The sequence below is a fragment of the Mchenga conophoros genome, linkage group LG14 (genome assembly GCF_057382185.1).
Source record: "Mchenga conophoros isolate Kocher_MC1m ecotype Shallow Benthic linkage group LG14, M_conophoros_male_GT1.1, whole genome shotgun sequence".
NCBI lineage: Eukaryota > Metazoa > Chordata > Actinopteri > Cichliformes > Cichlidae > Mchenga > Mchenga conophoros.
Window position 1 is genome coordinate 22,477,409 of NC_140539.1, and position 26,775 is coordinate 22,504,183.

General features: G+C 39.7%; 4 protein-coding genes across 5 annotated transcripts in view; 2 read left to right on the top strand and 2 right to left on the bottom strand.

Annotated features, from left to right (window-relative positions):
* Window positions 1-3,683, bottom strand: part of LOC146559708 (uncharacterized) — a 32,005-nt gene extending 28,322 nt beyond the window's left edge. The window contains exons 1-7 of one of the 2 annotated variants that reach the window (XM_085243409.1): window positions 3,227-3,683; window positions 2,610-2,789; window positions 2,271-2,391; window positions 2,050-2,142; window positions 1,748-1,937; window positions 1,495-1,657; window positions 29-217 (exon numbers count right to left, since the gene is read on the bottom strand). In XM_085243409.1, coding sequence (XP_085099535.1) covers window positions 29-217; window positions 1,495-1,657; window positions 1,748-1,937; window positions 2,050-2,142; window positions 2,271-2,391; window positions 2,610-2,789; window positions 3,227-3,277 — 987 coding nt within the window. In that variant the 5' untranslated portion in view covers window positions 3,278-3,683. Of the gene's footprint in view, window positions 1-28; window positions 218-1,494; window positions 1,658-1,747; window positions 1,938-2,049; window positions 2,143-2,270; window positions 2,392-2,609; window positions 2,790-3,226 lie in introns of those variants that run through there. The other variant, XM_085243408.1, reaches the window with a different exon arrangement.
* A 4,284-nt stretch (window positions 3,684-7,967) lies between these two features.
* LOC146559709 (uncharacterized) lies at window positions 7,968-10,242 on the top strand. Its single transcript, XM_085243412.1, has 3 exons — window positions 7,968-8,153; window positions 8,245-8,338; window positions 8,477-10,242. The coding sequence occupies exons 1-3, from the start codon at window positions 8,099-8,101 to the stop codon at window positions 9,321-9,323; spliced, it is 996 nt and encodes a 331-aa protein (XP_085099538.1). The 5' UTR covers window positions 7,968-8,098; the 3' UTR covers window positions 9,324-10,242.
* On the bottom strand, window positions 9,605-16,844 carry LOC146559710 (zona pellucida-like domain-containing protein 1). The gene is made up of 11 exons (XM_085243410.1): window positions 16,728-16,844; window positions 12,263-12,367; window positions 11,783-12,009; window positions 11,442-11,632; window positions 11,249-11,321; window positions 11,065-11,162; window positions 10,901-10,984; window positions 10,647-10,815; window positions 10,264-10,363; window positions 10,148-10,168; window positions 9,605-10,054 (listed from the first exon to the last, which is right to left on the bottom strand). Exons 2-11 carry the CDS (start codon window positions 12,354-12,356, stop codon window positions 9,960-9,962), a joined length of 1,152 nt encoding a protein of 383 aa, XP_085099536.1. The 5' UTR covers window positions 12,357-12,367; window positions 16,728-16,844; the 3' UTR covers window positions 9,605-9,959.
* Window positions 16,845-20,762: 3,918 nt separating this feature from the next.
* laynb (layilin b) lies at window positions 20,763-26,707 on the top strand. The gene is made up of 7 exons (XM_085243413.1): window positions 20,763-21,142; window positions 23,411-23,717; window positions 24,263-24,414; window positions 24,762-24,806; window positions 25,744-25,821; window positions 25,918-26,035; window positions 26,129-26,707. Exons 1-7 carry the CDS (start codon window positions 21,070-21,072, stop codon window positions 26,454-26,456), a joined length of 1,101 nt encoding a protein of 366 aa, XP_085099539.1. The 5' UTR covers window positions 20,763-21,069; the 3' UTR covers window positions 26,457-26,707.
* The last annotated feature ends 68 nt before the right edge of the window (window positions 26,708-26,775 follow it).

Sequence of the window (26,775 nt, forward strand, 5' to 3'; positions counted from 1 at the left end):
TCACATATACTTGTGTATGTAGACTAACCAGCATTGTCACACATAAACAGAGGATGACCACAGCTCCAAACATTATTCCTACGGTCACCAGCCAGTCTGGCCGGAGTAACAGGTTGCGTCTCCTACTGATTCCCAACCTGGTCACGTGACGTGGGATGGTAGGGAAGAAAAAGCCAGGCTCATAGCACTGGCCACCCGCAGGCATCACTCGTACATACTGAATAATGAGAAATAAGTAGTTAGAGTATCGTGGCATAGCAGAAAGAGAGAGAGAACTTACTATTTACTTGTTGCTACATCAAGGAAGTTATCGTGTTTGGCTTCACTGATTGGGATTTGTTTTTAAACTACCTACATTACATTGTATAAGAGAGGTAAAGACGAGAGTGCAAGTAGGGTGGATTTATGACAGAAGGACAGCAGAGAGTTTACAAGATAGTAGTGAGAGCTGCTATGATGCACATTTTGGAGACAGCGGCACTGGCAAAGAAGCAGGAGGCCAAGCTGGAGGTGGTGAAGCTGCTCAGATTTTTGTTGGGAGTGACTAGAAGGGACAGGATTGTAAATGAGTACATCACAGAGAAAGCTTAAGTTCAGCATCTTAGAGACAAGATGGAGATGGACATGGGCATGCAGAGGGTTGATGTGACGGAAGAGGATGTAAGGGATAGAGAAAGTGGAGCAGCCAAAAGAAGAAGAAGACTTAAATTTCCTTGTTTGATGGAACAAACGTGGATTACCTAATAGCTATTTACTAACAAGGTGTAGCTGCTTATAACACTAGCTTCATGGGGTATGCTTAAAGAATACAGCTGCGGTCAGAAGCTAACATCCACTCATCATGTGCATAAATGTCGTGGCAATTTGGGCTTTTAATGATTTCTTTGAACTGTTCCTTTCCAGGGTGAAATGACTGTACAGCATACATGTTTAATGACTTTAAAAACAAAGAATCTAGTGCACAAGCTTGAATTTCTTTTGGATTATCTCTAATCCACACAGCGTCAAAAGCAACATAAGACTTCAAATATGTACATATACCCACACTACTATTTGGTTCATTGCACCTGAAGCTTTTGGTAGCCAACAGCAATCATATGGCATTTTTCCCTCTGGATATTTGACCTCTCTTCTTGGCAGAATAGTTAATTTAGACTGGTTGGTTTCCTGTCAGGAACAAGCTTTTAATATATTCTACAAATGTTCAATAGAGTGGAGGTTGGGGCTTTGGGAAGGTCATTGCAGAAGCTTAATGTTAGCTTGCCTTATCCATATCAAACCCAGTTCTGATGTGTGTTTGGGGTCATCAGTGGAGCACTCGACTCTGTCCAAGTTTCAACCATCTAGTTGCTGATCTGAGGTTGAAGACCTTGGAGGTAGTCCCACTCTTCACAATCAGTTCAAAGAAATCATTAAAAATCCCCAAAATAACCATGACTATGATGAGTCCTTAAACATCTGAGCTTAACTGTGTATTTCTGTAAAGTTTGTTACCAAATGTTTGTGCTGATGGCTGCTCGGTGTAAAGACATATACTCCCGGCTGGCTAAAGACCACAGCAAAGCAGCTAGGAGGAGTCCATGACAATGTCAGCTCTTCTTTTAACTGTCTGAATGCGCCCCAGTCAAAGTCAGTGTTTGTGTTGTACAAGTTGTCACTGAAAGACATAAATAAGCGAGTTGGGAGAAAATGTACAAACAGAGAAATGGCAGGAGAAAATGGGCATGAAAACAAGTATCCGGCTTACATGTCATACTGGGGATAGTGACGTGGGCTGACAGTGAAGAGTATTACATCACCCAAATGGAGACATGCTGTCGGGTTCAAAACGCCACTTATGCTTGGCCTTCTTCCTTTTCCATTAATATCAGCCTTATCTCCTCTCTCCATTTCTGTGTCTCCATGACTGATGTTTCTAATACTGACATAATGTTTCCCTGAAAATCCACAATGCAGTGCCCTCATTATTGCAGCAATTACTTGGGTAAAATTGCTCATGCATTCATTTGTGTATTCATGATGTGAAAAGATTGTTTTATTATGGCACACCAGCTGAGCTCTGAGAATCCTGTTGAGCGGTGTCAGGAAACAGTCGCTCAAGTTCCTTTGGGAGGCCGCTGAGGCGGCCAAGGAAGCCTGCATCTGCAATCAGACAGGAAGAAGACAGATAGATAGGGGGAGGGTTCTCAAAAAGAGAGAGAAAGAGAGGGAGAGCTGCAAAGCGATAAAGTGCAGGACATAAAAGGCATTGTGTGCGGCTGCGTCTCCACCTGTTGTTTGAACAATGTAGACAGGACGTGATGACTGGATCTGGCTGCTGCACTGCAGGTTCCCTTGGGAGTCCCACTGTTTAAAAATTGTCTCTAGCACACTGCCAGAGACGCTCGACACCTGAACACACACAATAAGTGTGTTTGCCATTAATAGGTCACTGCAGCACTGTCTGCAGCTTTCTCTTTTGGAGAAATAAAGAGGTTTTCGCATAGATGCGTGCATATTATACCTAAAAACTGTCCATCATATGATAGTTTCAGTGCAAATGTTACATTATATAGTTATCGCACAGTTTTTGTGCTTCAGTGCATGAACCTGCAATTTCCTTTCTTCACCTGATTGTCATAGCTCCACACCAGTCCCATTTCCCCATTGGTCTCGCACTGGAGCTTCAGTTCAGCAGCTGCCCTGCTCCTGCAAAGGCCTCCACATGCAGCTCTTCCAGGAGGCTCTCTACAAATACACAGGCCCAGCTCCCCATCAAAACCCCGGTAGTCCTCTGCAGTATGGCACACCTTCAGGAAAAAGGCAGAGCAAGAATCAGCTCACAGTTTTTAGTGGTCTCCTTTCTAAACAGAAAGAACAGTGAAAGCATTGCTAATGAAGTTAGAGTTTCATGCAGTAATTAATGGTTAAATGCTAAGTGGACTTAATATGAGTCTGTGCTAGGTAAACTATTGTCAGGTTCATGTAAGAGAGGGCAAAGACATCTGGTTTGTACTCATTAGCCTTGCTTAATATGTTTAGTCAGTGTGTTCTGTAAACAGGCTGCAGTTTAAAACTGAACTTGTGTCACATATCTTGAGCACGAGTTTCCTGTCTAATGTCATTTTGTGGCGGAACCTTTGCCCTACTTTGACTGTATACATCTGATTATGACATGATTGCACAATGCATAACCTGCTGACTACAGTGAAATGACCACTGGTGTCTGTCCCAGCAGTCTCCATACTGTGTGCGAGTTTTTCCGTCTCTGCAGACATCGTACTGTTGTTGTACACATTTGTCTCCATTTCCGGTGGTTTGATAGCCGATGGTGCAGTGGCAACGTCCATCACTGGCCTGTGGAAAACTCAGGGGGATAGCAGTTCATGCTGTGGTCAGTTTGTTACCTAATATTCCAAAGTGCTCATTCATTCATTCCTTCATTCATTGACACACACAGACACACTGCACTTTGAACCTTACTACATATCAGAGTATTATTATTGCTCAGTCTGAACATTGATTTTCCTGTCCTTCCTTTTTTATACAACTGTATACACAAACACCGATATGACAGCGAGACAAATCTCATTTCTGTTAGTCTGAGCTGATGAAAGAATATCTCAACACCTGCGCGCACTGCAGTAGGCTAGGAAATTTGACCCTGAAGTGAGGAAACTTGATCAGAAGCTATTGAGCTTGAAGCTACAGATTGTTCTGTCGAATGCTTCAGAGGGAAAGTGAGGAAGATACTCTGCCGACTATAAAAGTGTTCACACTGGAACACGGCTTTCCTAACACAAAAAAATACAGGCTTGAGAAATTTGAGCTCTTCCTTGGGTTTCATTTATAATGGATGAACTCAAAAGACAATAAAGGAAGTGTGTGACAAGCGCTGTCGAAAGCTGTGATGTGTCAGATGAAGTCAAATGAAAACAATGGGGAGAACACATAGATACACTTAACCCACAATCTACACAAATATCCAGGTGGATCCTTCAATCATGTGAAAAACACTTCAACAAAACAAGCCAGTGAACAACACCTGAAAACTCTGTCCTTCTTCTGGACAGATGCAAGTGTCCTGGCCAGGCACAGGCTGCTGAGCCACTGGACCACAGGAAAGTGGGGAATACAAGCCGGGTCTAGGGCAGTAGTGATGGGCAGGACACTTCAAGCAGCTGTCCATGGACACAGCGCCAGCATGTGGACCATATGTTCCTTTAGGACAGGGGACTGGAGTAGGGCTCCCCAGTGGGCAGTAGAAACCTAATAGAAACAATAACATCGTGTCACACACACACACACACACACTATAAAACAAATCTTTTGCCATCCATTTTTCTTTATTCTCTTTATTTTTGCGTTGTTGCAATGTTTTCCAGAATAATGCCACTTTATTATGCACTCAAAACAGCCTACCTGGCTGACAGCGTGGTCTCTCCTGGTTATGTCCACTGAAGTTGTTTCCACGAGTCACAGTTAGCAGCACAGAAGCAAACAGCCACCGCAGAGAAGCTAACCCCAAGCATTTGCAAGTTTGCTGCATTGTTAATATGTCCACCATTGAAGTAAAAACCAGATGAACATTAATCCCAACTCTATTCCAGACTGTGGAAGGAAAAAATGAATAATTTAATCCATGATCCTTGTTTTCATCATAGACTGGAAAGTACTTCTAGAGATGCTGCAAACCCACAGAGATGCAAGGTAAGTAGTGTGCTAGTTAATCTGCATAACTTTCAATGACTTGCTGAAAAATTTATAAGGCCAGTAAGGTAAGGTGACAGTAAGAGTGGAGTGACTGGTCACTGGTGGAAAGCAGCAAAGAAAAACAGACTGATGCTGCCTGATCACATTACTGCTTTTGTTCTTCTCAATGCTACCATGATACTGATTAATGATTTGGCTCCTGAGGTACAACAACGCAGCTTTGCTTTAGAGGAGTCTACTGAGAATGAGGTGCGTCTCATCTAAGAGAGGATATCAATAAGATTTTTGTATAGAAATGCCACTGCAGATTCTGCTTACAGGTCAAATTCTTTATTGATTTCCTTATTGATTCCTGAAAAAATGTAAGTCTACATGGGTTTTCAGGGTCAATGCAGCTTCATTATCTCTGAGTTAAAAACAGCATGGAAACACAGAAGAATAAAGGCTTCCCAGAAACTGGGTTGTACAAAAGCTCCACTGCTCGGAGTTTCACGTCATTGTTTTGTGACGTGAGACTGTCAGAAAAACACACCAGCACTGATAAAAGGAACAGAGAATCCAGAATCCTGTTATTTCCAGAATCTTTTTAGCTTGCAACCAGTTCTCAAATACCATTCCCATTCACAGAGGCAACTTTTAAATTCACATAGTATGACAAGTATGGTATGGATAACTGATCAGATCAAGAGTCTGTCATTGTGCAAGCTTTAGCTTCACCTGCCGATGAACCAGTCTCACAAACCTGTCAAATGCTGCGTTGTCCGTGTGTGTTTACTTTCTGATAGCTGCTGCAAATTAGCTGAAAGTGGAATGAAACTAAGGTCAAGGTCTGTGTGGCTCAAAAGCGACAGATCATTTGCATCAACAAATGCCACTTTTATCTGTGAACTGATTAAACTGCCCATTGATCATCAGTAATCCAGGTTGTTGTTATATAAAGTGTAATGATCTGACGAGTTATTTCCATGCAATTTTATGTAATGTTAAACAATATCATCATTTTCTAGAAATATAAACTCGTGGTTATACATCCATGTGCCCTCAGCTCACCATATACGTGTGACAAGAGTCACATATGCTCAAACTCTTCAGTGCAAAGAGGAGCCAACAGGTCCATTGTTGTGTACAGTAACCAAAGTCTTTCTCACTCTGTGCTGTTTTTGTAGTGAAATAGATACTGGACTTTAGATCATACGAATAACCTAGATATTCCACTAGGGTAGCCATGAACTATGATCTTCTGATGACTACTCGCAATTTATCTAACCGAGCAGCGTTCAACTTTCACCCACATACGCGTGTCACTGGTGGGAAAAGCCTGCACATTTCACTTACCAAAAAACAGTAAACATAGCCAACAAAGAACTGCTAAATAATATCACAGATTTTATTACCAGCAGCATAAAAATATAAAAAGCAAAAGCAACTCAAAAGTTTAAAAGGACCTCCGCGCTGTTTACATGAGTTGTTTTTTTCTGTTCTTACAAGCAGCACAAACACTGATGAGTAAACTCTTCTCTGTCAAGCATCCAAAGCAATCCATGATAAACTAAAGCTTGGTGAGCTGGTCCAAAACGCATTTCGTTGAACTGTTACACAATTTAAAGACTACAAAACACACAACAAACAACTTTTCGTCGGGAATGATGCATAAAAAGCCATAACCTTGACTGCAAGTCAAACAAGCTACTCAGTGCAAATATTCACGTAGTCTGGGTTCTTGTAAAATGAGCTTTTGACGTAAAAAGACAGAAATCAGGCCAAAGTTCACATGTGTCTGCAAATAACATTGTTAAACTTGTTTGGGTCACCCTAATAAATCCAAACCCCTGCAAGAATTCAAGGTAAAATGTCCACACTTGGGAGGAATGAGACCTTTCCATGAACTATAGACTGACATTTACCTCTTGCACAGATTTCTTCTTTTTTTTGCTTTTTAGCATGGAGGTAAGGACAAAGACATTTTAAGGCCTTTTAGAACAAAAGAATGAAAGAGGTACTAAGCAAAGAGCAAATTCTTCATCTAAAATATCCACTATTCTTCATTTGCACATCATCTGTGCCAACCATCTCAACCTTGCCTCTCTAACTTTGTCTGTCAGTCTGTGATAGACTCATCCTGGTCATGTCCTCATTTTTGGCATCTGCAGCTCAGCCTCCTGTGAAGTGAATCTAAAAAAAAGTGTCACAAAAAGAGGTTGTTTATCACATGCATGTATTTGAATTCTGGGAGGAAGCCTGAGTACCTGGAAGAACCCATGCTAGCACAGGGAGAATGTGCCAAATAGTGCTAGGCGGTCGGTGGCTTCTCAGACTCAAACTCCAGCACACCCCTGTGCTCTCCTTTCATTAAACAACATGTAGTCATGCAATCTGAACTAGTTCATTATAATGTGAACTTTGAGCTAGCTGCCTCTTGTGCAGTGTAAACTTACCCACTGGGTTTGTAGGCTTTGTTTTTGCATTTTGATAATTACCCTTTTCTTGCTGGGGGTTGTAGCCAGGAGTGAAAATGTTTTTACAAAAGGGGGTAGATGGACTGAAACAAGAGATCCTGTCTAAACTTTGCATGCAAACGCTAAGGTACAGCTGGAAACTAGCACTAGCTAGCTTGGGTGAAAAGGTTTTCATGTAATTCATAAAATGAACATCAGACTTCTTTAAGTATAATCTTGAAAGCTGCTTTTAGGTGCTCCAAATGTTATCAGTCATCTCCCGTGACAGTGTAGAAGGGGCAAAGGTACAAAACGCTGCCATAAATAGGCCAGGCTACACCTTTGTTACTTGAAATAATGGCTTCTCAATCACAAGGTAGCCACAACCTATAGCATACACATCTTACTTACATTTTTCTGCTATAAATCCAACTATAGTATGCAAATTGCATCCCACACTGTATTGAAATGAGTGTCTGAGACCAGAAGCTATTGTGGTATCAAATCAAATGAGAACGAGAATGAGTTCAGTACAGTCAGACTCTTTATTTTTTCTTTTCACTAGTGGAGTTAGGCTTTGCTGGATATTAGGGTTACAAGTGTAATACACTTTCAAGCATTTGCAGACGTGAAGGCCATTTCTTCCGTGCAAGGTGTGTTTCTAACTTACTTTAGGCTTTTTTTCACTCAAAATTCCAAAGGTAGTAAAATTCTATCATCAGTGTGACCCTCCACGTGTTGACTGTTGACATAAGCAGAGTTGGGGCAGCTGCTCTGATAACAAGGACTTTATAAGTCAGATGAGATGAGCAGTCAGTCCACACACCCCTGATACTCAGGTAAAGACATACTTACATGCATAATGTGCTTATTTTTGTACTGGGAGAAGAATATATTGAAACGTTCTTATAGTTATATGTTTTGAGGGTAAAATTCTAATATTTTTCTATCATCTGTCCTTCTACAGAAAGATGAACATGCATTTAAAAGTTGTAATCTTTGCTGTGTCCTTCCTGACAACTTCAGGTATGTTTATCTCCTCCTTTCCTCCTTTTTCTTCATTTTGCCATGTGATTCTTTATTTATGTAGATTTATGCTTTTTTTTTAAAACTATAGGATACCCACTACACAGTGACAGCAGAGAGCCAACGTGGTCTGATGGAAAGACCAACCAAGCTCATGGCAAGGCAGACCTCACAAAAGATTTGCAGTAAGTTGTCTTCATGAACGACCATATCTTCAGTGTCTAAAGACATATGCAAATATAAATACTTGCTTATTACTATTTTGTAGCATATAACCTGTCTTCACACGTTATAATTCAGTTCTTCTTTCTTGATTTCTGCAGAAAGGTTTACAAGAGCAGCATAGACAGCAGTGCACTTTACAACCAAGAACATGATGACAACCCTGTGGCAGAGGAAATGCAGCGCAAGCTCGCCATGGAGTCGGAGCGCCTGCGCATCCGTCTGCGTCAAGAGCTGGTGGAGCTGCGAGAGAGGCTGTCCCCATCTTCGGCGCATCTCAGTTCCCGCCTGGCCAGCATGAGAGAACGCTTAACTCCCCTGACTCAGCAGCTCCAAGGCTCTCTTAGTAGCAACAGCCAAGATCTGTGCAGCCAGCTGGGTCTCTATCTACAGGCTTTAGAAACAGCTGAGGCTCAGGAGGAGGCCAGTCCGTCTCTGTATCAGGAAGCCTTCGAGTTAATCAGCCAATCCCTGGAGCACAGCAGTTTTAAGTTTGCTAACACCATCAGTGACTTTTATACCAAAGCAAGTGGAGTGATTGAACATCTGAAACAGACTAGTGATCGTGAAGAAGAGCCAAGCACATCAAATGTATGGCTGGAAATGAGCTCCAAGTTGGGACAGGAAGTGAGTTCACTTAAAGAGGAGGCACAGAACAGAGTGGAGGCCCTGAAAGTACAGCTTTCTGCAGTGCTACAATCTGCACAACCTCATACAGCAGAAGTGAGAGGTAGCATAGAGCAGTTCTGCCAAAATGCATCCGTGGAGGTCCAAGTGCTTCAAGCTCGAATGGAAAGGCTGTTCACAGGGCTGGAAAAGGAGCTTGGGGTCCCAAGAGCCTCTAGCGCGACTTCTTCTTCATTTACACTCCAAAGTGGCTCTTTGCGGGAGGACTTCTCAGTTAAGCTCTCAGCTCTGATTCAGGACATTATGCAGTCAATGCAGTGACTACAGAAATCTGTATTCCTTTTCATTTATTTGTTTGTTTGTTGCCATTGTAGCAGCTCAGTGAGTATGTTGTAAATATGTCTGAAAGTGTGAATTTGATGCATTTGTCTCATTCTGTATGTGACCCGGTGAGGAATTGTCAATATGTATATATATGTATATATATGTATATATATATCGCTGTCTTTTGAGAGTAAAGGTATTCATGACACTGTACAAATGACCCTTTCTTTCTGTCAATTAATTATTGCATGTCAGTCACAGAGTCTCTGAGTTTCTTTGTTTGTTTGTGTTTATTTAAAGCATATACTTTATTTGCTTATAAGCAGTTGAGATTCTATAGAAGACATCTTACAGAAAAAACATCTTGTAGACAAGTATAATCAAAATTTATTTCTATTGCCATAAAATATCAGAATTACTTGTTTTTTAATTGCTTTACAGTTCAAGTTTGACTTTCCCTTCACAACTGACAACTAAGTATGGATACAAAATTATATTTAATAGGATGAAAACTACAACATTATCAGATTTTACCTCACAATCTACAGCACTATGCAGCTTCAGCATTGTACAAGGTGACAATGCAAAGAGAATTGGCTGGTTGATCTGTCAGTCCAGTGCAATTAAACAGCTTCAGAACAAACCAGCCACCAAGACCCAGCAGGACAGCAGGCGCATAGTCAGGCCTGTCATGTTATGGCCATCGCTGCCTGAAGTCACGGTATTACCTGATGCACACAAGAAGAGATGAATTAAGTTTGCTTTTTGAATTATGAAACAATATTAAGATGTATTTATGAGTCTAACTAAAGTATACTCACTGTCTTCTGCATTGGGAGAGTCTTTAATAAAGTAAAAGAAAAACGGAAAGTGAGAAACTTTGTAACTTAAGTATTCTTGGAAAATCGCAAGAAAAGAATAAAAATATGTTTCAAACCTTTAGCCATGTAAAGAGGTCCGACTGAAATGGTAGTTGATTCGCTGCTTTCTTTACCAAAAGGAACCAAAGACCTTTTTCTTCTGTTATTAGCACAATTCTGAAAATGTTTAACACAAAACATGTGGAAACTATGGATTTATAATATACATGTTAAGATAGGGATGAGCCTACAGCCCCAGGGATTTAGTGGCCCAACTGTGAACCACAAAGTGTTGCTGGTGGAAATAACAATCTCTTTCCTGCCAAGTTCTATAAAACCATTAAGTAATATATATTATATATTATTAAATATTGTCTGTGGTATCTTTTCTCTACCATGACTTTATCTGCTGTTTCAAAGAATGCGCTCATTCTTGACTTTTCAACTTACTTGAAATTACCTGAATTTGTTGACATTTGCTAGGCTCACAGAGTCTCAGCATGCAGTGCACATAGATGCTGGACTTTGCCTGGTCATGGTGCTGAACAAAGCGGAAGGCCTCAAAGTTAAACCGGGCAACCGTGGAGACGCCATTGCTCGTCACAGTCGTCCTGTTAGCTATATTGCAGCTGGTGGAAAGTGGTTTTTTTTTTTATTAGAGACATGAAAATATCTTAATGTACAGTTACACTGTGCTAGTGTGCGCTTTCTTACCCAGTGAAGAAGTCATACTGCACGCTCTGTGGCATATTGTAAGGAGTTGGAGTAGCAAAACAACGATCCAAGAGTAAATTGAAACTAAAAAAAAAGACAATACTGAATCAACAGGAATGAAGTCTGATGAGTTCGTTATGAGCATCCGAAAGGCATTTACTTACTTTTGTGTCAGATTATCAGCCTTGACCTCCACATATAACTTGGTTCGCAGCTCAAGTCCTGGTGGAGGCACCACTAACGGATAGTTATAGTTAGAGTCCTAGAAAAAGAGTGTCAGAGTAAACCAAGTCATTAGAAACACATCTGATTTGTGTCCTCATGAGCTGACTGATAATTTATACCTACGTTAAAAACACTCATTTTGAGTGAATCGATGAAGGTCCCATTATTGTTGCTGGTTGCCACAGAGACTGAGGAGCTAGAAAAATAATTGAAAACATGCAAAAAAAGACAGAGAAACATATGGTAACTTTTAGATTTGCTGTATAAATGCGCAATAAGAAACACATCTCTGGAGTAAGTATATCTGGTTCCTCACGCTGTAATCTGTGTATTGTTCAAAAGGTATTGCAGTGGATATCGGCAGGAGAAGTGGTAATAGAGATCTGTGGAGTAGCTGATCAGCCCCTGGTCAGATCTAGGTGTGTTAATGTATCCTGTAACAATAACTGCCTGGATACTCGAGAAGCTGCTGAAGGGACCTGAAGGGTCTGGATTTTCATCTACAACCTAAGAAAGATAGAAAGAGATACGATTGTGGTTCATATATGCTGCTAAACAGTTTCCCAAAAAGCAGCCAGATATCTAACATCTGGCAGCTCCATTTTCCAGATATGTGTCATTTTTTGCCAATCTCTCCATTCTCCAATATCCAATAACCTGCAGAGACTGGCGACAGGAGTTATCCTGACTCTGGTTGACAGGAAGCTGGAAATGGACGACCGGAGGGTTCACACTGGTGTCCACAGAGCCCTGGCACGCTGTATTACTGTACTGCCCATTCAGTGCTAGCTCTGTGGCATTGAAGCCAGCCCACTGAACTGTGCATAGGTTGATGTCCAGGGTAATCTTGCTGGTGCCACATTGAACCATTAGGTCTGAGTTTTCTGCGAAAGAAAGAAATTTTAAAAACCCTGGGAGTTAAATAGTTGTTTAATTTTATATATTAATAATGTGATTTTTTTTTTTTAATTAAAAGGTTAAATGATTATGATTTAGTGGCTGCCATGTTTAAAGCCTAAATCTTGTACAGCTAAATAAATATCTACCAAATTTGGTCAAAAAGTTTTAAAAAGAGCATTATTTTTGTTTTCTTAATAGCACTGATATTTTATTTGTTGAAAGTCACACAAAAAGTACCTGGGGTCCTTTGATATTCAGAGGAGCAGTTATAGAGGCACCGAACAGGCTGCAAAAGCATCACCAGCAGGGGGAGACAACGGTAAAGAGCCATAATGGCAGTTCCTGTAAAAGGAGTAAAACAACAGTAGCAACAGTTATTTTTATTATTTTATGTGAAAAATGTGTAAATAAGTTGCTGTTTTTCTACTAGATGATTCCAATGTTTATAATAAGGTCTACAATCATGTGGAAAGGTCCGGAGCCACACTTCATTTCTTTAGAGAAGCCAGACGCTTTTGTAATTTCTTTTTAAGTGGTCTTGAACAGTTTTCTGGGGGGGTTTTCTTTTAATTTCACTGACCTATGATAATAGTAGATAACCTATCAGAGAGCCAATTTTAAATTGTATCATGCCTGGTATATCACAGTATGCAGTCCTTAAAAAAACAGAGGAGGACAAAAGAAGAAGTGGTAGGCCTAAAAAACTATCTACAGCACATGAACAAAATCTGAAAATAATGTCCTTAAGAAATTAGATAAATACAGCAATGACCTGACATGGGACCTGAGAGATGCATCTGGCCCTTTAGCGAATTCATCTACTGTTCACTGAAGCCTCGTCAGAAATGGTCTCAGTCGAATTCTGGCTGTCAAGAAACCATTCTCAAGGAAGGAAATGGGGCGAAAAGGATGTTTGCCAATTTACACAAGAACTGGACTGAAAATCAGTGGCATCTTGACATGGAGCTGACCAAAAGGCAACCACCATCCAAAGAAAAGCTTTGAGCTTCAAGAAGCCTGAAGAACTATTCTTTAAGACTACTTAACAATAGATGTATCATTGCACCAATTTCCCATTTCCACATTACTGTATTTTAAAAAAATGACAATTGACTGAATCCTTTTTCACAGTACTGCATATAATTCTTTATTTTAGGAAGAGACCTATGCAACAACCAGAAGAGGGTCTTACCTTGGTGATACCTGAGCAGGTGCTTGTCACAGTATTTGAGATATATGGCTTATATAGTATTCAGGATACATACCACAGTTGCGTGACTCAGTAGCCCTCCCTTTGTCTAATTTTAGACCCCTACACACACACACACACACACACACACACTTTCCCCTATCTTTGTGTACTGGGACTTGTGTGACACAGCTCCCGCAGGTTAGCTGCAACTGTTGTTTCGGGTTTCTTCCATCAGAAATCATTATCAAAGAACAGAAGTTAAATATAGCTGTCGGCTGTCGCACCTTCCTGCAATGAGGCAAGTGAGGTTTAAACCTTGATGCAGTGTGCATATTTGGTTGTTGAACTTTTCAACTGACTTCAGACAAAGTGAGCCACGGACACTTTTCTCCCTTACTTAATTTTTCACTATAACTTCTTACAAAAATCAGGCAACATTACTGAAGACCTGCAGGTTTTTCATTATCATATTGCAGCTAATGTTTCTAATAAAAAAATGCCTGAAACACATGCAGAGCAAATGCATTTTACAAAGCAGAACCCAGGCCAATGCATAAATTTAATAACTGAGATCCTCCATCGACTTGCAAATAATTCAAGAATCAGATTTCAAAAGCAAAAGCAAAAAAACAAAAAGACTAAACATACATGCTTCAAGAGTGGCTTTATCTCTTGAGAATTATGCACAATGAATGCTTGAGAGGTGATCTTGCCACAACAGCCTATTAAAAACTTGCTGTTAGTTCCCCTTGCATGTCAGACTTATTTCAATCTTGATAGAACTGCATTGCCTATAGACTAGATACCTATAGGCCATAACTGTTACAACTCTACTGAGAACACCCATTGTTCACTAGTAATATAGAAGAAAATTAGCTTAGTGTTCTGCTAAAGAGCCCAAGGTGAAAGAAAACATTTGTCACTCTATCCAGTGTCACTCTGTCCTGATTTTTACCTCAGAGGAAACTTGTTTAGAAAAAATTCACAGGCCATTCTTCCACTCCTTAGTCCTTGTATTGTTATATTTTTTTCCTGCAATGACCTTGACTGCACACATGGTTGTAGTACTTTTTGATAGAAAGTGTGGTTGGTTTGTTTGAATTGTTGTACCAAGTGTGAAATAAATAAATAAATAAATGAAATCAGTGAATTATGCAAGTAGAATGATTCAGTTCAAATCCGTTTTATTTATATAGCACCAAATTACAACAACAGTTGCCTCAGCACATTTTATATTGCAAGGTAAAGCCCCTATAATAATATACAGAAAACAGAGAACATGATGGTCACATGTCCAGAGGTTAATGGGTCAGCTTTAGCCACCAATGTCTCAAACACTGGACATGTGTGGCTTAATCTTAATATTTAATAGTTTATCTTAATACTTAATGTTTATCTTTATAAAGACTAAGATTAGGTATCAAACCTATTTCATTTAATAAGCTTAACAGAAGCACTACTACTGTAAAAATATGTGAATTTTACTGTGAAATTAACTTGCCTGATGCATCAATACATTGCTCCCAGAACAGGGGCTGAAATCAACTGTAGTGTCACCATCTTTAGCAGGGTATGTTTCACAGACCACACAGGATTATCATGACAGTGAGCTCCAACAAGGATTTGTGTGCAGCTTTACTGGCTCCTTTCAACAAGAACTATAATGGTTACTGACATATAATCACACTAGAAAAGTATAAAACCAGGGCACAAGAGAAGGCAAGGATTTAGATTTGGAGGAAAGAAGATACGCTGGGAAGCTTGTGAGAAATTGGTACTGTACTCTGCAGACATGTACTGCAGAGAAAATCCCCACTGTTACAGATAACCCCTCTGGGTGGGAATATAGAATATCACTTGGACAAGAAACTGAGAAACTTGTATGTTTAATAACATTTGTAATGCTTCGTTGTTGGAGAGGGTTCATTTTTTATTTATTTTGACAACTTGTAATAAATACACAGATAATTGCTCCTATGACATAATGCTGTAATCATCTTACACTGTAAAACAAATCCTGAATGGGTTTCAGTTGCTTTTGATGGTAACAGATATTGTGTTGGTTACTCACATCAAGTGGCAGAAGAAGAAGGATGAGTAAAACTACCAAAGCAGTGATCCCACTAGAAAAAAAAAAAAAAAAAAAAAAAAAAAAAAAAAATTATATATATATATATATATATATATATATATAATTATATATATATATATATTAGGGGTGCAACGATACACAAAATTCACGGTTCGGTTCGATACTTTGGTGTCACGGTTCGATATTTTTTCGATACAAAAAAAATGTTCATGCATTTTTAATTTGTCATTTATTAAAATTATAAATATATATTTTAACTCAAAAGTACAGTTTTTAAATTTAACCCTAACCCTTGTGCGCGTTTTTTATTTTGACAGCGAATGCGCACCTGCGGACCACTTATGTGCAGCCCTGGTTATATAGCTCGTCATATTGCAGCCACAGAAATTCTTTTGTCCATGAAACCATAAAGCTGCACTTTCTATTTGCCTTATAGTCTGATTTGTCATAACTTCTCCGTTTTGTGGTAAGCTTTTCTTTGGCTGTCACTTCTTCACCCTGACCTGTCTTATTTGGCTCAGCAGAACTGAAATATATATCCTGCTGCTTTTACACACGCACTCACATAAGCTAACCTCTCACATGTTTAAGCTGCGGGAGATTTCACTTGTCATGTTTGCATAGTAAGCTAACGATTAATAAGACGATGTCAGAGGAATTGGTGCACAAATTATCATCACTCACAGATCAGTGCTGTCGCTCTCTATACACAGTTCGCACGATTGCAAAGTGAAAGCAAAAAAACAAGCGCAAATTCAAACGCGACTTCAATATGTCACATATTGACAGTGGCTCACCGATGCCAATGACATAATTACCCAGCTACATTTCTGAAAGAATGCAAAAGCATTGACATATATTTTTCCTACAATAGCCCGACGGGCAGGGAAGAGATAGATTTTGGTAGCCCGACTGAAAAAATCGCTAGCTCCGGGACGTCGGGCTAGCGATATTGCGAGCCTTGTATCTGATTGAGGAATCACTCATCTTTGGAAAAGAGAGTTTATTACAGAGAAATGTCTCTTTCCAAAATAAAAGCTATACTATCCGCTTCTTCTGGGCTATATTCTCAGCAGCATAAGGAGAATCATGTGCTAACAGCTGTCTAAATGACTCGGCTAAAGTTAGTAGCATGCTTGTTGTTTTGGTCTTTGCACTAGGATGATGTCGGTGTAAATGTGCAGTCATATTCGTTGTGTTCCCACTAGTGCTTTCAGGTTAATCTCGTTGAAATGACCTTAACGCCACAACACGGCAAATCTCCGTTAACGAGCTACCGCCGATCACTCCGTGCATGGGGCTAGACGGCCAACACGTTAACGAGCTAACTGCGCTAACACACTAGTTCACACCAATGTAATTGAGCATTGCGTGGCACATCCAACATACTGTTTTACTTTAGTCCATGACTCGCTTACCTTCAGGGTCATATGTCACATGAAAACCAAAATAATTCCAAACGCCAGATCTGAATGAGGGTCAATTTGCCTGTTGCAAGGAGAGCTTAACTTCTGTCTCGCTAGCTTGCCCTGTGCTCTTCCTTCTGACGATGCTGTCTGTGTGGAGCGCTCAGTGGATCTGCGCTCGACAGTGCAGCCTAGGCGGAGTAGTCGAACACAGATTCACTGAGCGCTCCACACAGACAGCATCGTCAGAAGGAAAATTGATAAAATAAATTACAAATGTTGTATTGTTCGATACATATGCGTACCGAACCGAAAGCACTGTATCGAATGGTTCAATATCGATACGAATATCGTTGCACCCCTAATATATATATATATAATTAATATTATTGCTGAACTGTACTTAAAGTAAACAAAAGTAAAAGCATTTGTTCTACATAAAAAAAAATCCTCTGCAACAAATAAGTGATTTCAGGAATGGCTGATGGTTTGTTACTAGAAACCCACAACTCTCAAGTTTAACCACATGTTAATGCCGCATTAAATCCAGTTCTACCAAATAAATGTAAAAGTTTTCTTTAACTTTTCTGTAATGTGTTACTTTTTTGTAACGTACAAGAAAATATAATTATTTACATAAATAAATCTTTTTTCATAAATAATAATAAATATGGACCTTTTTCAGATCACAAACTGCTCTACGAGATCAGGTAAATGAAACGCAAGTAAGAAATGTATGCGATAAAAAAGACCATTCAAATTAAAGACTTAGTTTTCAGTCAAGGTAGGAAGTGGTGCTGCAAAAATAATCAGTACAATCTTAAAATCGATTCCAATGCATACTGATGTGATCCCATCACTTTGCTCAAGTTCAAATCATGGCACCTGAGTTCTGTATAGTCTGCAGTCATTCAGTAGGTTAGGAAGTAAAACAGTCATTGTAGTAATCTAGATGTTAAGAGACAAAAGCATGTAAAATAGTCTGTGTCTTTAACCTTCTAGGACCCTGCGTCCACATATGTGGACATCACATTTGGGGTTATTTAGACCAAAATACTAAATCTTGCTCTACAAGGGCCTGATATCCCCTTACAAGGACATTATACTGCCACTGTTCTATCGAAATTTTAAATGAATCCTCATATGTGGCTCTCATTTTTCTTACAAACAAAAATCAGGTAAAAAAAAAAAAATCTGGCAATTCTTTGTTTTTACCTTCATCAGGTTCCAATCATCCCAAATATCAAAGAGAAATTAAAAATGCATGCCATGAAAGAGTTTGGGTCTTAGGAGGTTAAATATTAAAATGGGTCTTACTTTTGAAATATTTCCATAAGTAAAGATTAAAACATGACTGTGTTAGTTTACAGGCTTAAAAGTAAATAGTTGGAAGAAAAAAAATGAGTGTAGTTGGTAAGTAAGGATAATATTTTCTATTTTAAGTTTGGTATCCAAAGTAAAGAAAAAAAGCTGAATACCTGAGTTGATGTGAGTCATTACTTTCTGGACACTTAAACAGTTTAAACCATGAATGGGAGTGGCTGCTTAACCTTACTTCTGTGTGGTTTGGTGTCATCTGCTGGGCAAAATTAGACAGAGTTCAAATGCTTTGTTGTTGTTGGGTCTGGGTTACAACTCGTGATTTGCCAGAGCTGAAGAGTTCAAACCAAGTGACACAACTTCCACTCCAGCAGAGTCACTCAGAAAGTTCGAATAAATATCCAATAAAGCGATACATGAAAAATTCAGGTACAATTTTTTTTAATGAAGTTTACATTAGTGGATTCATTATGTTTGTCTTGCTTATTACGAGCTGTGCAAAGCAGTGAAATCCATAGGTCTATTTATTGTATTGTATGGATATAATTGGCACTTTGAAATAGGCTTAGTATCGCCTAACATGATGATGGATTTAAGGTGGATCCTGAGCTCGAGGTGTTGTAGTTGTAAGTTGTATTTTATGCAGCTTTGCTACTAAAATAGTCCCTCCTATATTATTTTCACGTTTCCAAACTTAAAAGATGAATCTGCCAGTGTCTCTGCAATAATCCTGAAGGGGTTGCTTGCAAAATAACAATTCTGGTTTACAGTCTAGCATTTGAGTCCTCACATGAAGTTATCCACGTTGCATTCCTGTGCTGAGCAAATAAGATTTGAGCCTGTTGCCCGATAATAAACTCAATGATGATGTGAGGAGAGGCTCAACAGTGGCAGGGTTTATAACACACAGTCACAGCTCTTCATCACATGACAAACGTTTGCCTTCACCAGCCAATAATCAAATTTACTGCACAGGCAGCAAAAGACCAAAATGAAGGAGAGGAAATCAGTCCAGAGGCTCAGTCTCTCTAGAGATACCCACATGACCGACACAGCTGTGTCACCAACAAAGAGACAGCCAGTGAGACTGCTTGATCCCAGGTAGCAGACCACATGCCTTACTAACCTATGATTATCTGTCCTCTCTCAGCTCTCCACAGAATGGTATTTTTACTCCACTTCCAAGGTCATGTGTTGATAGCTGTTATTAGAGGACATGCAAGACCACAGGCTGAAGCCAACATCTGTGTTGTGAGTCTATGTGAGTGTCTTTATGTCTTAAAAATGTGTTTGATTCTTTCTGTATATCTCCACCAAAATAATCTTAACTCATCAGCATTACAGTGCAAGCAAGTACAAGCCTTTGATGGATACACTCTGGAAATTAGTCTGGAAGTCCTAAGAAGAGGGGCTTTCTATTTTTCCTATATTTTTCCTATCCATCCATCCATACAGATAAACTGTTTTCTTTATGTGTGTTTGTATATGTTTCCAATAAGAGAACTGTAGTGGAAATATGCCATTATGTTACTACGACTTAGGTTGAAATGTGCAGTTTTTTTATGTACAATTATCTAAAAAGTTATGATGGGATTTACCTGAAATATTTACCAAACGTGGGACTTTAGAGGTGCAATTTAGAGGATTTTGTGTTGGGAAGCAGGTACATTGTGCGTCATATGTTAACGTTAACAAATACTTGTGAAATTAAAATAAGACAAAATGGGGGGCATTATCAAAATATTCTTAAGAAAACATCAAAAAGCATGTCCAGATATGCTTCTTGATGCAAGGACTCACCTGATGCAGGTGCAGATTGGGCACTTGTCTTGTGATCTGATTGCACACTGACAAGTGAAGATAGCAAACAGATGGGTGACTATGTATGCAGTCTTCAGTTGGTTTTATGGCTGCAAAGGCCAGTGCATATAATTCAGTCCACTCAGTTCCTCTTGATCAGAGAAAGACCCCCACCCTGGAAATGACTACTGACTTCACATTCATTTAGAATAGTGATGAAATAATTTGGCCAGAAAGAAAAATATCTGGTGGAGCTGACGTTGAAATTTGATTTATTTCCATTTTATAACTCATGACTGATCCAGACAGTCTAACCTCAGTCATTTCTACTCTGAAAATTAAGGAAACCAGACCAAAGCAATGAACAGGAAGTGCGGGTCTAAAAAAAAAATACTTTCCTCTTCCTCCACTGCCTGTTTTCCTGTTTTATGGGCAATCCCTCGCTCTCTTCCACCCAATTCCACTTTATCTTTTACTCTGTAATAATCTTACTTCGTGTCCTTACTGTTTATCTCTCTTTAAATGTTGTTTTCACAGTGTGGTCTAAATCATTTTCCTCTAAACGTATTACTTACTGACGCATTTCTTTTAGTTGTGATCAGTATGTTTTTAAATAAATAAAATACAAAAAGCAGCATAATATCAGATCAACTTGTTTATCAGAAAGACACAATGAAAAATTGAATTCTACTTTTAACGAGCAACACAACATTTTGAAGTAAACCTGTTTTTTCCTCCTCTGAGCTGTTTTTCCCTGGACATGGCACTCAGCCAGAAAGAATGAAAGATGCTCATTAACAGTTTTAATACAACGCGCATGATATGCACAAAGAACTCTATTCATCCTATCATGGCATCAGTATATATGAAATGGGACTCTGCATTGTTGATTAAGAACTGCGCGGACTTATACCTCAGTGATTACAGCTAAAAAGAACACAAACTCTATTTTTTCTTGCGACATATGTACTTTTTTCTTTTTCTTTTCTTTTTTTTTTCAAAAATCGGCCTCTGTCTCTCCCTCCTGGTTTTTTTTTTTTCTTTTTTCCGCCTCAGCAGACGGCATATGCACGCCTTCAGCAAGACGACCCACTTTTAGGCTGAATAGACTATTCTGCTGCTCCCTCTGTGTCATCACTGTGTTTACCACGGAGGTCTGAAGCTCAAGCTCATATCCCAACTCCCTAGTTTACACCTTATTTACGATTCCAGCACACTAGGTGAACATGTAGAGATGGATTTTATGAAGCTGTTTGGCACTGTTATCGCCGTTTTGTTCCAGCCTGGCTCCACTTCTAAACTTAATGGTAAGAATTTCCTTCGAAGTGGGGAAAACTCCCTTAAAAAAAACGTATAGTAGTTTTATTTCCGAGTTGTACGAGTTTTGTTGTTTTTGTTTTGTTTTTCGCTGAGAAAGCTTCGATAATATCTGAATGACAAGACCATGAGTTGTATTTGTGTTGTTGTTGTTGTTGTTAATGTTTAAGTTAACGGGCTTAAACCAGAACCGCTGGAAAACTTGTCCTCGGTGTGTGTGTGTGTGTGTGTGTGTGTGTGTGTGTGTGTGTGTGTGTGTGTGTGTGTGTGTGTGCTATAATCATAAACAGACAGCAGTCAAACTCACAGCACAGCAGCATGCGATTAGGTGGGCGAACTCATTTAATATGAGGAAGAATTATAATTTAACACCTTTAACTGTACTATAGCGCATCAGTAGGACTAAAAGGATACAATAATGCTGCTAACTATAGGCCTAATCACAACAATAGCCATAACTACGCCAACATAATGTAAATCCGTATGCAGTATTGTAGTTTTTCCCCTCACAGTCTCCGCTGCGAGCCAGTCTGAAGGTATTTCTAGCCCATGGTTTGATCCCTTGTCTCTCACAGGCTAGCGTAAGCGACGTGCAGCAAGTAGCTAACTAGGATCAATTGATTGTGAAAAGCTGAAGAGACTGGGACAGTTGCAACACTTTTTGCACTTCTCTCAGTCACTCTGGCGTTGTTTGGCTTACTTCTCGTCTGGGCAGACGTTGAGATCTTGGTCATGTTTCCCTTGAAAGAGATATTAATCTCAAGGGATTTCCTGGTTAAATAATGCCAGTGATCAAAGGAGACTAGCCAGACTGCTTTGATTTGATAGGAAAACAACAGTAACTCAAATACCAACTCCTTACAAGCAAGATATGCAGAAGAGCATAGCTGAACACACAGTATATCAAAGCCTTGAAGATGATGGGCAGCAGCAAAAGACCACACCAGGTGCCACTGCTGCCTAAGAAAAGCAATGGAAGCTGAAGTTTGCATGGGGTTTGCAAGATTATAAAAACATCGCCTGGTCTGATGAGTCTTGATTTGTGCTGTGACATTTGGTTTGCAGGGTCAGGATTTGGTGTAAACAGCAGGAAAGGATCCATTCTGCCTTGTATCAGTGGGTCAGGCTTGTGGTGCTGGTGTAAAGGTGTGGGGGACATTTTCTTGACTCACTCTGGGTCCCTTTGTACCAACTCAGTGTTGTTTAAATGCCACAGTCTACCTAACTGTTGGTGACCATGTCCATCCTTTAATGACTGTAGTGCCTAATGAAGGTTCTGATTAGTGCATATGATGTCCATCCATCCATCCATTCGCTTCCGCTTATCCTTTTCAGGGTCGCGGGGGGCGCTGGAGCCTATCCCAGCTGTCATAGGGCGAAAGGCGGGTACACCCTGGACAGGTCGCCAGTCTGTCGCAGGGCCAACACACAGGGACAGACAACCATTCACACCTAGTGGCAATTTTATCAGCACACAATGTCATTTAATTCAGATTTTACCCTTTTTTAAAGTTTGGTTCTTAGTTTTACTTCAGTTTTACTAAAATTGTTTATTCATTAGTTTAATTTTAGCAAACTTCAACAACCTCGCACTGCAGCGAAACACAGCCACGTGTTTTCGATTGTTCTTGGGAATGTATAGGCAATCAGAACACAACAAATTCAATTGTGCATTTTAGTATAAGAAAATGGAAACAAGGGAGGTTTTTTAGCCTGTCATGGTCTCATATTTCTTCATTCTTTTCATCAGATGCAATAGGATAAAGTGCGCATAAACTAATTAAAAATCTAGAAAACCTAGAAAAACATTATTCTGATGACTGCTTTGATATGGTTGCCCTGCTCTCTCCCATGACAAAATATCCTGTACCAGCCTGACACACTTAGTTTGATGGATGTGGAAGTCAGAAAAACAGTGATTAAAACTGAGTCTGGACATACAGAGGGTTGAGACAGCAAATTTTGAAATGTGAAAAAATGAGAGTAAAATTATTTTTACTGGAGTGAGACTGATGTAGAAAAAAACCCCTTTTTTAAGCCCTTGAAAGTAAAGGTATAAATATCAGTACCATCTGTACCATTGCAGTGGAAAGAATTTGGCAATGCAACCCAAACATTCTGGTTCCTATTTTTTGTCTGTGACACTGTAAGCAGCTTAAAATCTTCCTGCCACACAGATACCACAGGAAGGGTTCAGAAAACAAAAACCCTGCATTTATCATCTTGTTTTATCCTCAATGCTCCCGGTTGGCGTCCAGGGCAAAGAATATGCCGGAGCGGGACACAGCGTCCGTGTTACAAGGCGTCCTACATCCACGACAGCAGGCGAAGGCTGACCTTTGAGGATGCCAGACAGGCCTGCAGGTTGGACGGAGGCGAGCTGCTAAGCATCGAGACGGAAAGTGAGCAGCAACTGATAGAGAGGTACATACAAAAGCTGACCAATAGAGATGGCGACTTCTGGATCGGGCTCCGTCGCAACCCGCAACGTTACAGCGTCGGGACGTCAAGCCCAGGTTGCCCCTCGCAGTATTACTGGCTGGATGGAAGCAAGGCTAAGTTCAGGTTTTTCCTCTTTGTTTTAAAATATATTTTTCATCTGTGTAAATGTTTAAGCTGCATCTGTGAAAACAGTAAGAGTGGCCCCCGAGACAGTGTGCTGCAGATGGAAGTGGAAAAAGGCTGTATTCAATGATGACTCAGAAAAAATATTGGATTAGGTGATGTTTGTGTGGGAGTGAAGGAATGTCTAATGTCCTTTGCAAGAATTTGGGATTAAGATAGAAATAAATGACACACTGTTTGAGCTCAGGACAGCACGGTGGTGTGGTGGTTAGCATTGCTGCCACACAGTAAGTGGGTCCTGTGTTTGAATCCAGCATCCACCAGTGAAGCTTGCACGCTCTCGTTATATCTGAGTCCATTCTCTTGAGGTACCATAGGTTTCTCTCGCAGACCAAACACGTGCAGTTTAATGAGGTTTGTAATTGGTGATTGTAAATTGCCCATAGGGGTGAGTAAGAATAGTCATCTGTCTCTGTCAGCAGTCAAGCAAAAGAATGAAAGAAAATTAATATATAGTCTAAACTTGTGAATCTTATTTGTTGCAGGAACTGGCACTGGGACGAGCCATCGTGCGGTAAGGAAATGTGCGTAGTTTTGTATCACCAGCCCTCTGAAACACCTGAGGGTCGTTTCCTGTTCCAGTGGAATGATGAAAACTGCAGCTCCAAGAACAACTTTGTCTGCAAATACGCAGAAGGTGAGCTGGTATGCCTCACACATACCAGTGATCTAGCTGGCTTAAGAGTGCTGGAAAATGTTAAAATTTGGTACTCTTGGTTGTTTTTTTAGTTCCTAAATCTACAAAACTAGAATTTTATTGTCTAGGGATCGCTGCTACAATGTATCCACTGCTGCCAGCAGCTAAAACTAAACAGAAAGAGTTTTAATGGTATGTTTTCTTACAACCGACATTAAAATATAGCTGATTACATGAAAAGAGGGGAAAAAATGACTCATTTCTTTCCATAAAGCAGCCTTTAGTAGTCTCACCCATGTATTGCTTTCTTCCTCTGAATAACACTAATTTATTTCCCTGTTCTGCAGAAAAAGTACCAGTATTTACTGAGGACAGAAACACAGCACATGCAGGTACTTGTCAGCTTAGAAATGCTAATATTAGAACGTGATACAACGTCTGCTGTGTACTGTGCATTCTGAAAACAACCATGTATTCCATGTAATGTGATCGCATGAAAATTTTTATATTATACATAATATTCTGTATGTTCGATTACATTTTGTTTATTGTCCTTTGAGACACCCAACACCTGCAGGAAGCATCCTAATCAGATGCCTGAACCACTTCGACTGGCTCCTTTCAATGTGGAGGAGCAGCAGCTCTACTCCAAATCCATTTTGAATAACCAAGCTCTTCACCATTACTTTAAGGGAGAGCTCAGCCACCCTTCTCATTGCTTATATCTGCAGCCTCATTCTTTTGGGTATTACTACAGTCTTCATAAACACATAAAAGGCTAAAGAAAATTTATACATGCTTGTGACCTCTTTTAAACACCTTTTCTGCGAGAAACATGGTAAATGGGCTACATACTACATGCGTCATTCACCCATGCAAACATATTCATAAAAGCACTTTTTTTCTACTCATAAATCCTTTCTAGCTAAATTTCACACACATTACTCCGATAAATGCATTGGAGAGCAACCTGAGGTTCAGCATCTTGTCTAAGCATATTTGGTATGCAGACTGGAGCAGCCAAGGATCCAGCCACCAACCATATAAAGATAAAACACGAAGATTCTTTGGAGAACTCTATTTTTTTAACTGCTAAATTTTCTAGAAATTAAAATGCAACTGTCCTCTGCAGTAGAACTTATGCATCATATGCGTCAGCTGTAATAGTCTATCTATGGGTGAGTTTAGTGAAATCATACATTATGTGATATATATATATATATATATATATATATATATATATATATATATCTCTATCTCATGGAGTAATCGAATCATTTAAAATATCTTTCACACGCACCTGTTGATTTTGTTTTCTGGTTTCTCTAGTTCCATCTTTGATTCCAAGCATACTGTCAACCACAGAAAGTAATGAAAGGATAAAAATAGCACTACCTGAATCCTCTGGTAAGAAAGGAAAGAAAATATTCTTGATACTCTGAGGTATGTTTTGGGAAGCTATGAAAAACCACTGTGTCACAAGCAAAGTTCTTTTGTTCACAGTATCTTTCTCTGGCAACACCCTCGACATTTCCTACATCCTTTATGCGACTATCCCTGCGCTACTGTTGCTGTTGTTTGCAGCTGTTGGTTTCTTTTGCTACAAACAGCATGCTAAGAGGTAAAACAGACAGCTATAACAATTTTTTTTTAATGCATTTGATTATATGAGTATGTCCTGTTGATTTTAACTTTGGCCCTCTTTCATATTTAGGAGGAAGACAGAAACAGAAAGCTATCCCAGCAGATCAAAACAGTGGGTGCTGGCAACAGCTTCATCTTGCCCTGTGCAAGGACCTTATGCCTACAGTGACATTACCAAACTGCCTCACACTGCTCTGGACAGCAGGATAGCAGCAGAAATCATGACAAAGTACTCCGGTTCTCCGTCCCATGACTCCCTGTGCAACGATTATGAGAATGTGTCGTGTGTGGACAATGAGAGCGGCTTTGTCACCAATGACATTTACGAGCCCTGCAGAGCTCAAAGCCGGCGCTGCCGCAGTCAGACTGGATGGGTGGAAAATGAGATCTATGGATAACACCGGTGTCTGCAAATGTCCGTCAACCACAGACAGACTACAGTTACACTGTGCGGTGCAGGATTTCTAAACAGCTTGGCCATATCTGTACAGGTTTCACTCAATTTTCTAGTCCTGCATGTAGAATGTACTGTCTGCAAATCAGTGTATTCCATAAAACAGGGGTTCTTAATGTTTTGTCCATGACTTGGTATTCACGTACACATGACTTTATATTTCTGATGTTTTAATAAAAATGTGTTACAGTCAGACCAATGGCACTGTTAACTCCGTGAATCACTGTGATAGCATGCTGATAGATGTAGACACATTGTTTTCC